We start from the raw sequence: 18441 nt of genomic DNA on the forward strand, positions 1-18441 counted from the left end.
TATCATACCGATAGTCCCTGAGTTATAATGGTTTGACTTGGAGTTTTTGACTTTAGGATGGTGAGAAAACAATGTACATTCAGTAGAAACCATACTTTGAATATGGAATTGTTATCTTTTCCCAGGCTAGCCACATGCCATACAGTATTCTCTTGTGATGCTGGGCAGAGACAGTGAGGTGAAGCTCCTGGGCAGCACCACAATCATTAGGGTAAACACATGGTACTCTACTGTGTATTCACTGTGTTAGAAGATTTTGCCAAACTGTAGACTAATGCAACTGTTCTGAGCATGTTTAAGGTAGGCTTCGCTATGATATTCAGTAGGTTTGGTGTATTTAATTCATTTTTGACTCATGATGAATTTATTGGGACAACCCCCTTGTAAGATGAGGAACATCTGTATTGTGGAAAATCATTATAAATGGCCAAACTAGGGCATCTGAGTCTGTAAGAACTTTACCTAGTAGAAATGAAGAATGAAAAAGCACCTACTACACTTAGGCCTTACCAAGCCTTCTTTCCCACAATTACCTCATGTTCCACCCATCATCTTGGCAAAAAGAAAAAGGATCAGTAAAAGCCTTGAAGAAATGCTACAAACAGTTAAGAGTGAAAAGAGTCAACCACCATTAACCTCAGAAGAAGAAAAAAAGCCCAGAGTTATGAGATGGCATGTAATGTCTAAAGGTAATCAAGACATTTAAAAATAAGAGCTGCTCTGACGCACTAGTGCAGAATATATCAACCTATTCCATCAGCATTTCTTTACTCATAAACCAACCAGAAATGATTTTTTGAGTGACTATTATTCTCTTATCACTGTGGATGATATAAGAAATAAAGACTGTCCCTTGGTCTCAAGAAACAGTTCTTCTAAGATTCTCCATTTGCTATAAAATGCTAACTATGAGAAATGTCAAAACACATTCTTTCCTCAAAAGCTCTACATGATGGCAATTTAGGCATGACTCCACATAGTTTTATACATATTAACTATTGCTGGGTATGTGTTATTCCAGCATGCAGGTTAAAAAAAGTATAAATCCTCATATAGACCACATGTATGAAAGCAAATAGCTTCAACAGATGTCTGATTTTTAGAGTTTTATGTACGATATTTCAACTTATGATTTAAATTACTCTTCCAGGCCAACACAAAGGCCTTTGGTTTAATAGCAGAAGTAGTAAAGGACTTGATCGATAAGCTGTCCCTTTATAAGGAGATGGTGCCATATGTGCAAGTGCATTCCACTGGGGTAGATCATCCAAAGAAGGTATAAGTATCCCCTATATAACACGGTACTTCTGTAACATGGTTTCGCTCTAACATGGTTAGAGAATTGGGGAAACCCCCCATACAACACAGTACTTCTGTAACACAGTTTTGCACTAACATGGTTAGAGAATTGGGGAAAAATCTCATATAACACAGAATAAGGGAAATCCTCGTACAATACTGAATGTGATAAAATTTTGGACTGTATTAATCTAGTAAACTCATCCACCAGAGAAATAAAACTGACAACATTAAATGCTTGTTAGAAAAATATATGGGCAGAGTCAATTCAAAGTGAAAATTAAACCAAGCCAGCAGAAAAAAGGCTGGGACTTCCAGCCAAGATGGAGACCTAGACAGACACACTGGGTGTCCCTCCACAACTAAGAAGGAATACAACTACCTCAAAACTAGAGGCAACCAGAAGTTCCAGAAAATCAAGCTGCATGAAGTCCAACAAACAAAGATATAAAGAAGAAACACTCATCCAGACAGGTAGAAGGGGCGGGGCCTGGGCGGAGAGGACGTGGTATGGTGGTGGCGGCAGTGGAGGTGGCGGTGGCAGTGGCCGCAATGGCAGGCCAGCAGAAAGTGCAGGCATATGTTTTAAAAAACGGGGAGGGACACCTGGGGAGCATTCCCAGCTCCTGACCAGACTGTACAGCTCATGGTCACAGCACCAGGGAAAATCAAGTCTCATTGTTTCTGACTGTGACAACCAGTAGGGGTTGGGGAAGAGGAAGAAACTGCTGGTCTCTCAGCAGAGTCCACTTGTTCAAAGGGCCCGCATGATTCTAGAACATCTGCAGACCCATCTACTCTGGGGACAATGGCAAGGGCAACAGCCAGAGAGGCGCTGGTCCCATACGGAAGTGGGAAAAGTGCCTGGAAAAGAGGTGAGTGCTGAGAAAGCAGCACTGTTCCCTCACTGACTCCTCCCCCACATACAGTGCCACAACGTGGTGAAATGGGTCACCCTGTACTGACGAATATCTAAACTTCGCCCCTTGAAATGTAACAGTAGTGACAGCTCTACCTAAGACACAGAGGCAAACAAACACAGGAGCCTGTCAAAATGAGGAAACAGAGAAGTATGGCCCCAAACGGGGAAGGTATCAAGGTTCCAGTGGGAGAACTAAGTGATGAGGAGATATCCAACCTTACAGATGCAGAATTCCAAACACTGGTGATAAAGATACTCACAGTCTTGACAGATATGCTTGAGTATGGCAAACATATAAGGAAAGAAGTGCAGGCTATGCTAAGTAAAATGAAGGAAAATCCACATAAAACCAATAGTGAAGGGAAGGAAACTGGGGTTCAAATCAATGATTTGGAATATAAAGAATAAAAAAAAATCAGTCAACTAGTACAGAATGAGAAAACAAGAATTTAAAAAATGAGGAGAGGTTTAGGAATCTCTGGGACAACTTTAAACATGCCAACATTCAAATCATAGGGGTGCCAGAAGGAGAAGAGGAAGAACAAGGAAATGAAAGCTTGTGTGAAAGAATAATAAAGAAAAACTTCCCAAATTTGGTGAAGGAAATAGACATACAAGTCCAGGAAGCACAGAGAGTCCCAAACAAGCTAGACCCAAAGAGGACCACACCAAGACACATCATAATTAAAATGCCAAAGGTGAAAGATAAAGAAAGAATCTTAAAAAGCAGCAAGAGAAAAGCAGAGAGTTACCTACAAAGGGGTGCCTATAAGACTATCAGCTGTTTTCTCAAAAGAAACTTTGCAGGCAAAAGGAACTGGCAAGAAATATTCAAAGTGATGAAAAGCAAGGACCTACAACCAAGATTACTCTATCCAGCAAAGCTATCATTTAGAATGGAAGGGCAGATGTAGTGCTTCCCAGACAAGATAAAGCTAAAAGAGTTCATTATCACCAAGCTATTATATGAAATGTTAAAGGGACTTGTTTAAGGAAAAGAAGATCTAAACTATGAACATTAAGATGACAACAAACTCACAACTATCAACAACTGAATCTAAAAAAACAGAATACAACTAAGGAAACCAGAATAGGAACAGAATCATAGGTATGGGGATCATTTGGAGAGTTATCAGCTTGGAGGGGAAAGGGGGAAAATGGGGAAATGGTGCAGGGATTAAGAAGCATAATTGGTTGGTACAAAATAGGGGGAAGTTAAGAATAATATAGGAAAGGGTGAAACCAAAGAACTTATAAGCGCGACCCATGGACATGAACTAAGGGGGGTGGGATTGCTGGGGAAAGGGGGGTACTGGGCAAGGGGAGCAAAGGGGAAAAATTGGGACTACTGTAACAACATAATTAATAAAATATACTTAAAATTAAAAAGAAAAAGAAAACAGGATGGATTTAATAGTAGAACTTGCTAAGTCTTTAGGAGGGGAAGGTTTTGATGATATGACTGTAGAAGATATCCAAGAATTGCTGGTAGAAGAAGAAATTAATGAAGCAATTTTTGTGGAAATGACATCTGGAATGTACCAAGATAACTTAGGGGATTATAGCACTGTTGAAAATGAAGAAGTTAAACAGTTTGCTTTAAAAAGCGTAAGGAAAGGCCTAGACTCAGCCAAACAGTTAGAGTTGTATTTCGTAAATGAAGATCCTTGCACTGAAAGGAGCACAAAGTTTAAGAGAGAACTTCAAAAGTGCCTAACACTGTATAACAAAATTTATAAAGATCTTTCAGCTAAAAGCAAGCAATCTAAAATAACAGAGTTTTTGGAAAAAGTAGAGCATAGAAATCAAGGTAGTACTGAAGAAAGTTCAGAGGATGAAGATATCTTGTAAAAAAAAACACACACTCAGTTAATGGAGCTTAGTAGTGATGATGAAGAAAGCATTACTTAATTCATATTTAAATGTAATATTTTTGATGGAAATTGCTTCAATAAAGATATTTCTCTTAATTATAAAAATATAATAGTATGTCTTTTTAATATTTGGAACCTAACGCCCCTTTTTGTACTAGTTCTTTGTTTCATATAACACGGATTCACATAACACAGCGTTTGTTAGGTACCTAACAACCATGTTATACAGGGGTTATCTGTATTTGATATATCAGTTCTGATAAACACAGCCTGTCAGTCACTGTGTATTTAAAAATTGAGCCCAAAATAGGAGGCTCATTAAGTGACTCATTGAGACATCTATTACCTTTGGGGTCAGGATCAGAATCCAAAATGACATTTGTGGTAGACAGGGAAAAGATAGGAAATACACCATGTACAGCATGGCTTACATGGTTTGGCTGACAAACAAGCAGGTTACAAGTTCTTGAATAAACATATTGAGTTATAAATTATTTCTCAAAAGGAAAATCAGTAAAATGTATTAAAGACTTAAATGTAAGACCTATAATCATTAACTAGATAAAGAAAATATAGGCGCTAAGCTCCTGGACATTGGTTTTAGCAATGTTTTTGTGGATATGACTACAACAGTAAGGGAAACATAAACAAAAATAAGCATACGGGACCACATCAAACTAATAAGCTTCTGCACAGCAAAGGAAACCCTCAACAAAATGAAAAGGCAACCAATTGAATGGGAGAAGATATTTGAAATGATATTTTTGTTAAAGACATTAATATTCAAAATATATACAGAACTCATACAACTCAATAACAGCAGCAAAAACAAAAAAAACAAACCTGATTAAAATATGGGCAGAGGATCTGAATAGACATTTTTCCAAGGAAGACATACAATTGGACAACAGGCATATAAAAAGTTCTTCAACATTTCTAATTATTAGGGTAACACAAATCCAAACCACAATGAAATATCACCTCACACCTTTTATAATGGTGATTATCAGGAAGAAATACAAGTGTTGGATAGGATGTGAAGAAAAGGAAACCCTCATGCACTGTTGGTAGGAATGCAAATTGGCGCAGCCACTATAGAAAACAGTATGTAGGTTCCTCAAAAAATTAAAAATAGAACTACCATATGATCCAGCTAGTCCACTTTCAGGTATTTATCCAAATAATCTTAAAACACTAATTTGAAAAAAAATTATATATTATATACACACACATACACATCCTATGTTCACTGTAGATTATTTATAATAGCTAAGATATGCAAACAACCAGTGAGTGGATAAAGAAGACATGGCACATACACAGGGGTGGGAAAAAGTAGGTTTACAGTTGTGAGTATGTGAAACACGAGTTTATGCTTGTATTATTATTTATTAATTATTGTATTATTTGTATTACAACTGTAAACCTACTTTTCTCCTCCCCTGTGTGTGTGTGTGTGTGTGTGTGTGTGTGTAGGGGACCACCCTGCGTGGTTTCGGGAACTGTAGCCCGGCCGCAACCTAGCCTCCACCCCCCTTGGGAGGTCTGTCAGTCTTGATTGGAAGACCAGGAAGGCTGGAGACAGACATGACCCGAAAGCCCATTCAGGGGTCCCCATGGAAAATGGATTTAAAGAATGCATATTCTGCTTTGCAGCTTGTTCTATTTTTCTCATCTCTTAAGTTAGCTATAGACCCTGTGTAGCATCAAGTACCCAGAAGGTGTATTTACTTGATGTCCACATAGTGCCAGGATGCCTAGTGGACTGTGACCCAGAATGCTCACTTTGTTCCTGACATTGTTATTAGTAACCAGTGATTCTTAACAGTAATCCAAGTATTTGAAATTGATTGATGATTTGTGTATCCTGACTCTGTATCACCTGGATACCCTCCTCAATAAAAGAAGCTTGGAAAACATGATCAGGGCTCTTCTCTACTAGAGAGATCAGCCACCTTTCTTCTTCCCAGACAAAATATAGTGTTTGGGTTACTTATTGTCTCTCATCCACGATCCTGAGACCACTGCTGGACGGTGAGTTTCCACTGAGCCGAGGGCGTTGGGGGCGACCTGCCTCACACACACGTGCACACACACACACACACACACACACACACACACACGAATACTACTTGGCCATAAAGATGAAATATTGCCATTTGCGACAATATGTATGGACCTTAAGGATATTATATACTAAATGAAGTCAGAATTAAAAGAACAAAAATAACATGACTTCACTCATATGTGGAATTTAAAAAAGAAAAGAAAAAGAAAAAAAACAATGAACAAACAAAGCAAAAACAAACTCATAAATACAGACAATGGATCAGTGGTTACTAGAGAGAAAGCGGGTTGGGGGAGGACAAAATGGATAAAGGAAGTGAAGTGTATGCGGAAGAATGAGAAGGAGACTTTTTGTGGTCTGTTACAGAGTATACGAATATTGAATCACAGTGTTGTACACCTGAAACATATGTTAATAGACCAATGTTACCTCATTTAAAAAGTTATGACTAAAGTAAAATATTATCACATTCTACAATTTTCTTCGTTTTTCTGTATCTAAAAGTGATTGTCATTATTAGTTTAATTACTAATTTGTCTTATATTCCCTGTTCCTATTATTCTGTACCTTTATTTTTTTCTGGAAATTATAGAGAAGAAACTCTGCAGTTAAAATTTGCAGTAAAATATTTTTGCATTTAAAATTTTTTTAAACAATGGGTGAATAATTTTGTTTGGCTTCTGAAAAATATTTAAAACACACTTTTTTGTTTCAAATCTTTCAGTAGGCTCAGACTTTTAGGAGGTTAATCATAGATCAAATCATTCTAGGCCACTTTACAGGAGAGGCCTAACACATAATTTAAGATGTTTTGCTTTGATATGCACAGCTGCTATCTTTTGAATTTTAATATTTATAAGCATTTTAAGAACAAAATTAATAAAGGCACTTCAATAATAGTTTCCCTTTTAAATCAGTATTCTCATAAGCAGCATGAGCATGTGCTTCCTGTCACAAACACTTAGAGCAGCGATTTTCAACCTTTTTCATCTCATGGCACATATAAACTAATTACTAAAATTCTGCAACACATCAAAAATATTTGTTGCTGATCTGACAAAAAATAGCTATAACTTTGATTCATTCACCCTGGACAACTATTGTTTTGTTGGCTGTTGCCATTTTTTTATTTGACAATATAAGAGAAAAGTGCTCAGTCCCTAACTAAATAGCCAAGTCTTGCATGTTTTAAAATTTTTGCGGCACACAGATTGAAAATCACTTACTTTGAGCAAGTGATTCATTAAAGAGAAGTTGATACTTACTTGAAACAGAAAGGAATAAAACCTGAATGTCTTATATGATATAGTCGTCGTCGGCGGCGGCGGCAGCTGTCCGTCTCGAGACACGATGGTGTAGCTTCTTAAGAGTCTATCTGCACCGCCGAGAATGGTTGTGCAGTCCGACTCGGGAGTGACACGGTATCTGTCTCCTCCCGTGTTGAATCAACATCTTGCGATGACGCTGGAGTGTCCTCTCCAGTGAAGCTGAAGCTACAGAGCCTGGGCAGGGTGATATGGAGGGTCTGCTGTTGCCCGTGCAGCAGACCCCCCCTCTCTTCGCAGCTGAAGGGTCCAAGGGAAAGACGGAGTCAATACAGCTTGGCTTCAGGTGTGCCGCAGGAGTTGCCGGTGTTGACTACAACGTCAAACCGCCTTAGGGACTCCGGCTCCGGATTTTCTGTCGGGGTTTACTCCCTTAGCCTTTCCCCTGAAGAGGTATGCTGCAAGGCAGCGGAGGTTTTTTGGAGTCAGAGTTTTCCTTCTCTGATGTGCCCTGACTGGAAGATCGAACCAGCGACACTTAGCTCGCAGGCCGACGCTCAATCCACTGAGCCAAACCAGCCAGGGGTATGATATAGTAGAGCACTACTATTTGATATTTTCAGGCATTTCAATTTTAAAAGGATCATGAACTAATAGATGATTCTTTTAATAAATGCCATTGATAAAGAGAGCAAATGACTACATTTATAGGACACTTTCCTTTTGTTTTTTAACTTTTTTAAAATGTAGACATAATAGGAAAATAACCTAGATTGTTTAAAAAATGCCATGTGAATTACTTAAAGAATGAAGCCCAAAATGTAAACATTTCATTGCTCATTCACATATATTGTATATGCAGCAGTAGTTAGCTGACTACATTTTATGTCAATGATTTGGTATGGTGTCTTTTCCCAATGTGTCCCAGATGTTATATAAAATTCTGAGCATGTATTAGAAATGTGTACACAAGGATGCGTATGTGTGAGTTTCAGAAAGGAGGAAGCCAAACATTGACCTTCATATCTTTAATAAAAGCTGTGACCAAATGAAAGTTTACTGTTTTAATAAAATTTGAATGGTGAGCATTTATAAAATGTGTAGTGCCTTATGGCCTTTAAATATAACAGCTGATGACATAAATTTTCTGGATGATGATCAAGTCCATGTTGATGCAGCTGTTGCCATAGAAAGACATGCTTAAGCATCTCCTTCAGTTTCAAGTAGTTGAGTATGGCTCCTTTCTTTAAATGAGTACCAATGGCCTGTGATTTTTAATAATGAGTACCTAAAACCCAGATCACCAGTTAAAATAAAATCTAATTTAAACTTTTTAAAGGTTTGGGGGAGGAAGAAGATAATTTTCAACTGCAAAATAAAAACAGTGAACTCATATACTGAAAGATATATTTCTAAAAGTGAATAGTGTTTCATAAAATATGTTCCAAAGAATCCAAATATGCATTGAGAAGTAAATGTTTGTCTGTGGTATAGCTCTACAGTATGTCTCCAATGTATTGTACTTTACAATTTCATTTGACTGTATATTACTTCTCCATTTTGTACTTCTGTACCCTTCCTGCCAAAGCCTGGAAAACTTTTTAAGTTGTAACATGGTTACAAGTTTCTTTACTGATGGGACAATATTAATTGTTCAATAATCAGTATTAAAAAGGATTTAGTGTCTATTAGTTTTATTTCATTACCTACTCTGTTTTATAAGTAGAAAATTAAGATGAGAACATCTGATAGCTTACAATTTATGTTTACATTCATCTTTCAGCATTAAAAATCTTTCTATTTGACACGTAAGCTGCACATGCACTTCTTATATTTATATGGTTTTTCAACTTTCCAATTAGAATTACTTTACTCTAATATCTACACTCCACATTTAAACGTACATGGAAATAGCTTCTTTATTTTTCCCATTCATTTAAAGGAAAGAGAAAAGTAATTGTATTTGTTTGAATTTAGAAATATATAATACATCACTTCTTTTTGACTTGGTTTATAACCTTGTCTTAATAACAGGCGTCCTGTGTTTTCTATGGAAATACATTGTCTTATTTAAAAAAAATTTTCTATGTTCTTTGCATGTAATTATATATTTATTTACAAAAATAATTATGTATCTTTAAACAACTCAGATTGGAAACTTAGTATATAGAGAGAGAAAAATGTTAAACAAAAGTAAGCAAACCAACAAGATAGTTCACTATGGTGCAGTCTAATTCCACTTGCTTTTCCAATAACCTAGGTTAAATTCTAATCCTTTCCTAATATTGTCCCTCCAGATTGGATCCACTTGTCTTTTTGCATGAATTGCTAAATATTTCCTGCCACTATGAACTTTGGTCATCTCAACCAAAGGAAGAACAATCTGCATGTAAACTCAATTACAGAGCTCAGGCCTCTCTTACAAATGCTATGCATTCGGGGCAGGGCAATGGAGAGCCATGAGGGTGGGGGTGGGGGTAGCATTGAGACAACTGTCATAGAACAATAAAAAAATAAATTAAATAAAAAGATGATGTGGTTTGTTTGTCATATCTTTATAATGATAAAACTCAACAGAAAATCAGCTAATGTCTTAGCAAAAATTTCTTTCTTAAGTAACAAAGAGCTTATCCTGAATTTCATAGAACACAGGCCTGGGTGTAGAGCCTGTTTGCAACAGATGCTGCAACTGCTGATCCTGGATGCACACTAAACACACAGCATGGATGGAACTGGAGAGAATTATGCTAAGTGAAATAAGCCAGGCAGCGAAAGACAAATACCATATGATCTCACCTAATACAGGAACCTAATGAACAAAACAAACAAACCAGCAAAATAGAACCAGAGGCACGGAAACAAGGAACAGACTGACAGTGAACAGAGGGGAGTAGGGAGGGGGAGAAGGGGGAAAGAAAGTGAAGGGTCTAAAAAATTACACAGCAGGTTTTCTCTCTCTTCTCCTTCCCTATATACCTTTGCTTTGTTATTAGCCAGGGAAAGCAGGCAAGTTGGATGCTGAGGGGGAAGTTAAATGGGTAAAATTGTGGGCCCAGCTTCCCAGCTCAAAGATTCAATTTTGCTTTTACATACTCTATCGAAGTTCTACATGAAATATTCTTTGAAATAAAAAGTTAAGGTTCTTAAAAAACTTTTTTAAGTATCTGGAAACCACATTAGATGATTCCTTTTGAAATGTTACTATGAGCTTACACCAATTTATTAACACACACTGACCTGAAAACAAAAGATGGCTGCATTTGGATGATTCAGTATTAATAAAATGAGTAACAATATCAGGTTTCCATTTTTGTTCCTCTGATCTCAACTGCATCATACACTTCATTCACAAACTAGATACGCTCTAATAATTATTAACTGATATTAATGAGATTAACCACTATATAGTGATGGCTCAGATCATATATAAGGTACAACTAAGATACCCTAGGTCTATCATTATGAACGGTAAAATAATGTCTAGATAGATCATAAATGGTCTTTAATAACTGACATTGACTAAATAGAATTTGTGGGATTTCATAAATACCCTCGTGCTGGAATATTCATGTGTCTTGCAGACTTAATGACCTCTTCAAACTTCTCCATACTTTCTTCAATAGAACAGTTAATATTCTTCTTGCTAAATGATTCAGATGCAGCACCAAAAACTGATATCTCTGTGGCTCCAGCAGCAACCTAGAAAAATATAATTTAAAGGCAAAAGCTAATTATTAAAAAAAAAAGGTAAATAATAGCTGGAGAAACATTAACCATACTATAAAGGCATACTTGTATTCTTTAACATCTGCCTTAGAATTTAAAATTGCATTCCTTTCATATTGCTGCATACACTCTTTTGAAATGTAAAAATATTTTATAACAAATACTTTACAAACTGCAACACTCATAAATTTATGGAGGCACAGAAAACAGTAATGATGTTCCCATATAACACTGTCTTTTCTAAATTACGTTATCCTCAGAAATATTTAACCCTAATTATGGAAAATATTAGCACTCCAATAAAACCTCTTAATATATGGAAAACATTATTTTTAGACCAATTATTAAAATTGTAAACAGTAAGGTACAGTAAAATCAGAAGTTTTCTTCTCTTTCCATAATTCAACAGAAAAAAAACAACATTTTTCCAGTTCATCATTTAGGTAATGCCCCAAATATTCTCATCTCTTAACCTAACTTCCACTGGTTCAACCATACTCTTGTGTGTTTAATGTCTAATCCTCTTGCCACTCTTTAGATCCAAACAATTAACTTTATCACTTTTCATTTTGCTTCTTTTGCCATCTCTACTCCTTACTCTGGGCTTCTCCAGTGACTTGTTTTCAAATGTCAAGTCTCCTAGTTTTCCAGCTGAAATTTAAGACTTTTATGAATGTTACCTTTAGCATTGTGCCTAAATTTCCCTCTCTTTCTGATACCCTATTATACATTAAGAAAAAAATCTGTCATCTTTCCAGCAACTTAAAATATATATATAATCGGCTTCCACTTTTTCATCCAAATAAATTTTTAACCTCTAAAATTAAAATTCTATTTATTTAACACCTACTATGTGTCGGTACTGTTTTTAGTACTTTGCATGCCCTGTTTGTAATCAACAATCTTGTATATTAAGTATTATTATCCCATTTTACAGATGAGAAAATTGGAGACAAAGAGGATAAATAACTAGCACAAATTCACAAAGCTAGTGTGCATTCTGGAGTTGTGTTTCAAGAACAGCTTGACTACCTCCCAAGCCAAGTTGTTTCACTCCATTACTTGCTTTCCTAAGCTATCATGAAGGTGTCCTTTTAGTATCTTTTCAAGGTAGATACATTCCCTATTTTATTTAGGACTGAATGACAGTAATATTTACAATTTTTTAAGATGTCCCTTTTTTCTTTACAATATGATAAACAATTATATCAAATCGAACATAAGAAAATTAGTTTTAACAAGATACACAAACACCCACAACCTCAACTTTAGGTAGTACTGTCTGAAATAGAAAAGTGAAAAACACCCATTAACATCAGAAATAGATGCTGCAAAACTTTTACAATAAAGCCATGTAAGCATAATACCTCAAGCCTTTACTTAAAATTGCATTGATTCTTCTTGCATGTGTAATTTTAAAATATTTTTGCATATAAATTGCTAAGTCAGAGGACTGAGAGAAACAAGCCAGAAAAGGAACAGGGAAGTTGTTAGAGGCTTTTCCAATGACAGCAATTTGCTTCACTTAGAGGGAGCAACAGCAACAGAAAGCTGACCCCAAAAAGTTGACAAAAATAATCATACATTATAATATTAATAACCACAGTATTGTATTGATAAATGGTTAGGTTATATTCTATAGTCCCCATTTAAGAGGAATGCACAAAATATACTTTCAAAAGGATTTAATCAAATGGATAATTGTATTTTTGTGTTTTGATTCTTAAATGATCAAATTGGAAGAACTATTCATGCAGAGCATTTTAATCCCTATCTACGTCATGAGGTTCCTAACCTCCATGTATTCATGTGAATATATTAGCATAGAATTTATACAGGAAAACAAGTGAGTTTACATTTGAGTTTTAATTTTGTAAAAACTTTTAAAACAATAAGCAACATACTGATTTTAGAAAAATTAGTAGCATACTCACAGCACGGTGAAAACCCTGAAGATTAGGAGTAAGGACAGGATATCTAACTCCTGGATATTGATGAATGCCTTTCATCACTTCAGTGTGATCAGCCATCTTAAATACATAACAGTTACATGTAAATATGTCGCTTTGAATATTCTATCAAGCGTGCTTTTAGTATTCCAGGAAGTATATAATTTCATGCAATTAATTTATATTATATAAATTAATGTTTGAAATAACAAAACTATGTTATTAATATAGCTAAAAATAAGTAGTTTTTAATGCCATAAATATGTAATACCTAGATCTAGGTTTAACTTATTCACACAAAGGATCTTGTTAAATAAGAGATTATAAAATAATCAGGAATTCTGAACTCTACTATTTTTATTTGATTGGTCTTTATTCTCTTCCTTTCATTTCATGGGCCAAGCCTGAAATACCCCTGAGACTGGGGAGAGTTTGAAAAGCAATATGCTATGTATTCGCCTGCTACATGAAAATGTTACTTCCAAATAATTTTCATCGTATGAAATTTTATAAGGATTCATAAAAGGAAAATTACACATCTCTGTTAAAATAATTTAACAAGGCTGAGATCCTAGTATATTGCATACATGTTTTAGATCACGGTAGTCAAAATGCTTGATGCAGTACTATCATTGGATTATTATTTGTTCTCAAAATGCAAACAAAAAATACAATGGAGTATACAAAAGGAAAATTTAACTTATCTTGTCAAGACTTTATTTTTTCTATATTTTCTATTAATCTATAAAAAAATCAAACACTGATTTAAAATATCAAATTTTCTAGTTTGCCACAAAGTCTATACTTTAGCCTCTTAGAGCAATAATTGATGATCAAAGCCCATAATAATTACATAGAGAAATTATCATTGACATAACCATGAGCTTTGCACATTTAATAATAATAATGGCATGAACAATAAATATGAGGAATAAAATATAAACAATGAAAATTACACAAAATGAGCATGGATAAAGCTGTAAAAACACACATCAAGCCAAAACTTATATCTTCAATATAGGAATGGATAAGGAAAGACTTGTGTTTTCTCTATACATCTTGGTTTGTTACAATGAACATGTATTGTTTTTAATTTAAAAGTGAAATTAGAGTAAATTAATAAAAGTATAAGTGCTTTTCTTAATATAACCACTTTTGAAAAATATCAAGTATTGTAATATTTACTCCTATTGGTCAATTGGTCTGACTCTCAGTTAAACGTCAGTCGAATTAAATATAATACTTTCAATGAACACAATTTTAATAAATTAAATAAATTTTAAATATATTTGAAATTTAAAATTAAGTATTTAGAGGCAAAAAAAGTGCATCTTACTGAATACCATCATCCCTTACTGACATTAAAGCTTCCATGTTTCATTCTATCCATACACATTTATTGCTGTCTAGAATGTGATTCTTACTCACATACTTCTTATGATGTAGGGATCATATCCCCCAATCCACAGCTGCATCTTTTACACACTATCTACTGCAGTTATCTACATTACATAAAAGCTAAGTCTCTCATTTCATTCTAAATTGATCTGACTTTAGTGTTTATTGAGCACCTACTATGTCCAAAGTCCTATGCTAGGCCCTATGGGAAATATAAACGCAGAAAAGGTCCTTGAACTGGATAATTTGCAGTACAGTTGGGGAGATAAAACAGATGCACATGGAAAGTTAATAAGCCAAAGGATATACTGATTATAAGTGAGAGCACAGATTATAAGAGGTCAGTATGGACAAAGGCTGGTAGGTCCCTGTAATCCCTAACTATGGAATATTAAAATTTCCCAAAATATGACCACAGCAATATTTCCAATCTCACATGATCTTCCAGAACCTCACCCATGTCCACCAAGAGAGGGACTCTACCTTCTACTTGACTCTGGGCAGGCTTGTGATTTCTCCAACAAATAGAGTATAGCAGAAATAATAGTATGTGACTTCTAGGTAGGCCACAGAAAAGGATACAGCTTCCATATTTCTTTTTCTTTGGGAGAAGCCACTGTGAAGAAATCAACTGACATGCTGTGAAAAAAACTAGCTTTTGCAGAGGCCATAGGAAAAGGCCTACATAGAGAGACATGTGAAGAAATACTACAGCCCCAACCAGCTGATAGTTAGCATCATCCCCCTAAATTTGTGACTGAAGGAAGTTTTAGGTAATGTTACCTCTAGCATGTGAGTCACCAGATGAGGCCTTACACCACGTGTACCACAGACAACCTGTCCCTGGTATTACCCTGTTCTAATTTCAATCCTTAAATTTTATGAGCATAGCAAATGCTTATTTACACCACTAAGTTCTCAGGTAATTCATTGCATAGCCAAAGCAGAAACAGTTAAAGGGAAAAGTCAACAGGGATGGAAAAGAGGGAGGGGCAGGTGCAGAGATAAGAATACATTATTTGGCTATAGAAGAGCTACGCATTGTGATGTATGTCTTTGAGTTAGGTTCACATTATTTAAAAATTTCAGGATTTGTTGTGAAAGTAATAGAATGCCATGGGGGTGGGTGTTGAATTACCAGAAGACTAGAACAAATGCAGTAATTTAGGAAGAGTAATCTGGGACAGGTGCAAGTGGCAGTCTAGAGAGGAGGCAATTCTGAGGCAACTGTGAGAACTCATCTAGTGACGGGCTTTGCTGTAGAGAAATGGATCAGGGAATAAACTGCTGAAGAAAACCAGTAGGACACACTGGTTACCAGTAGAAGGCACATGATTTTACTCGAAAAATGTGATCCTCTGGGACTTCCGGTCAAGATGGAGGCCTAGGCAGACACACTGCGTCTCCCTCCACAGCTAAGAAGGAATACAATACATCAGAAGCAGAGACAACCAGAAGTTCCAGAAACTGACTTGCATGTAAGTCCAACAAACAAATATATAAAAAGAAATACTCATCCAGACAGGTAGGAGGGGCAAAGAGGATGTGGTATGGTGGTGGCAGCAGTGGTGGCAGTGGCAGGCTGGCAGAAAGTGCAGTCACACATTTTTAAAAGTTTGGGAGGGACACCTGGGGAGTGCTCCCAGCACCAGGCCAGACGGCACAGCTCATGGTTCCAGCGCCGGGGAAAATGGAGCCTCATTGCTTCTGACTGTTTGGGCCAGTGTGGGTTGGGGCGGAGGCAGAAACTGCCAGTCTCTAATAGAGTCCGCTTGTTTAAAGGGCCCTCACAGTCCTAGAACACCCACAAGCACACTCACTCTGGGAACAACAGCCAGGGCAACAGCTAGAGAGGCTCTGGTCCCATACGGAAGTGGGAGAAGTGCCTGGAAAAGGGACGAGTGCTGAGCGAGTGGTATTGTCCCCTCTGAGACCCCTCCCCCCCCAACAGTGCCACAATGTGGTGAAATGGGTCGAATACCTAAGGCTCCGCCCCTCACACGTAACAGGTGCGACAGCTCTACCTAAGACACAGAGGCAAACAAACACAGGAGCCTGTCAAGATGAGGAGACAGAGAAGTATGGCTCATAAGAGGGAACAGATCAAGGTTCCAGTGGGAGAACTAAGCAATGGGAAGATAGCCAATCTAACAGACAAATACTGTGTGTTCTCTATATCTTTTATCTAGTCTCCATATCTTCATTGTAGTCATTGCTGAAGAGTTTATGCTTCACAAATTCAAGAGAAGAACTCCTAGAGATCCCACCCTCAGGGTGAAAAGTTTTGGGGGGGCATTTTTTTTCCATCTAACCCAGTATCTACCAAACTGCATTCATCAGAACTACTTGAAGTATTGTTTTTAATATAGATTTCTTAAACCCATCTGGGAGATTCTGATTCTGTTCTATCTAGGACACAGGAATCTGTAGTCACCAAAACTTCTCAAGAAATGCTAGATGTCAACCAGACTGGGAATCAAAGTGGATTCAGTTACGAGGCTGCCTCAGTTACAAGGTTGGCTTAGGGAATCAACCAGTGCATTCAAGGCCCCCATCCTTACTTCCACAAAGAAGCCTCATTTTATTTTTATCAGAAGTGAAATGATTGCAATTTGGGTGGAAGCCTCTTTATGAAAAACAACATAAAGATATCTAACTTTTATAAATTTTACTAAAACATGCCCATTTGAGTATATTGCTAGGGTCCTCAAAGGGCCTTGGGAGGGATGTATACAAATATTTTATGTTAATTTTCCTATACAAATTATATATCAAGGTTCTAAATAAAGTTTTAGCCAGGGTGAAAAATGATCTATGGATAAAAAAATGAATAAAAGTTTGAAAAATACCAGCTTTGGTGAAATTTCCTACCTTGCTCTTAGCAATATCATCAAGATAATTAAGGATCTTTCAGAAAAAAAGATTCATGATGTCTCTAGTATTCTTTTTTCATATCACTCCAAAAATACTGTCAAGAAAGAAGTACGGTCAGTTTGGCATGTCCTCTTCTTGGTATATCCATAATATTTCTGAGTACTGTTGCCCCTTGAACAACATGGGTTTGAACTGTGCAGGTCCACTTATATTCAGGTTACTTTTTATAAATACTGTAAATGTAGTTTGTCTTCCTATGTTTTTCTTAATAATATTTTTCTCTAGCTTAGTTTATCATAAGAATACATTAAATAATATATATAAATAACATACCAAATACATATTAATAAATTATCTATGTTATCTGTAATGTTTCCTGTTCAAAAGTAGGTTATTAGATGTCAAATTTTGAGGTAGTCAAAGTTTATAAGTAAATTTTCAACTGCCTGGGTGTTTGGCATCCCTAATGTTACTCAAGAATCAATTGTATGTTTATTTTTATAAATTCTATGCTTAATAAACCATTTTATTTTTTTCCAAGAAATAGATTTAAACTTGTGGACTTATAACCCTCATTTTCCCCTGCTCACTAATATTGTTTGTTAAATAATTTTTAAAAATATTTTAAAATCTTTGTTTTTGTTTGCTCACCACCATCACCCAGAACAACAGTCATATATTTTCAAAATAAGAGGGCAATGTCAGAATGTGCATACAATCTCCACTGGCCAGCTGAGACATAACTGATGGCATTACTTTGGCTATGCAGGAGAGCAGCAGGGAAGATGGATACAGAACGAGCGATGTCTTTAACACATGCCATTGATTACTTTAAAATGTAAATAATGTGGCTTCAGACCCTATAACTCAAAACTCAATATGAGCAGTAACTCCTTTTAGAGGTAATACATTCATAAATGCGGTAATGAGAAAAAATGAGACTAGAGCTCTTCCTGACAACCCACAGTGAAAATGCTCTCTACCCAGCTATGAATACCACTGGAGCCTGGGTACTATAACCCCGTCTCACTCACCGACTCTTTGCACAAACCCCATATATCTTAGC

The 18441-nt window shown here is 36.2% G+C and overlaps 1 protein-coding gene across 2 annotated transcripts in view; it reads right to left on the reverse strand.

Annotated features, from left to right (window-relative positions):
• HMGCLL1 (3-hydroxy-3-methylglutaryl-CoA lyase like 1) overlaps positions 1 to 18441 on the reverse strand; it is a 178014-nt gene that overhangs the window by 94402 nt on the left and 65171 nt on the right. The window contains exons 4-5 of one of the 2 annotated variants that reach the window (XM_090280487.1): positions 13089 to 13184; positions 10979 to 11127 (exon numbers count right to left, since the gene is read on the reverse strand). In XM_090280487.1, the coding sequence (XP_090136613.1) occupies positions 10979 to 11127; positions 13089 to 13184 (245 nt within the window). The remainder of the gene's footprint in view (positions 1 to 10978; positions 11128 to 13088; positions 13185 to 18441) is intronic. The other variant, XM_090280488.1, reaches the window with a different exon arrangement.

Source organism: Furipterus horrens, unplaced genomic scaffold, assembly GCF_987537825.1.
Source record: "Furipterus horrens unplaced genomic scaffold, mFurHor1.1.pri manual_scaffold_6, whole genome shotgun sequence".
Taxonomy (NCBI): domain Eukaryota; kingdom Metazoa; phylum Chordata; class Mammalia; order Chiroptera; family Furipteridae; genus Furipterus; species Furipterus horrens.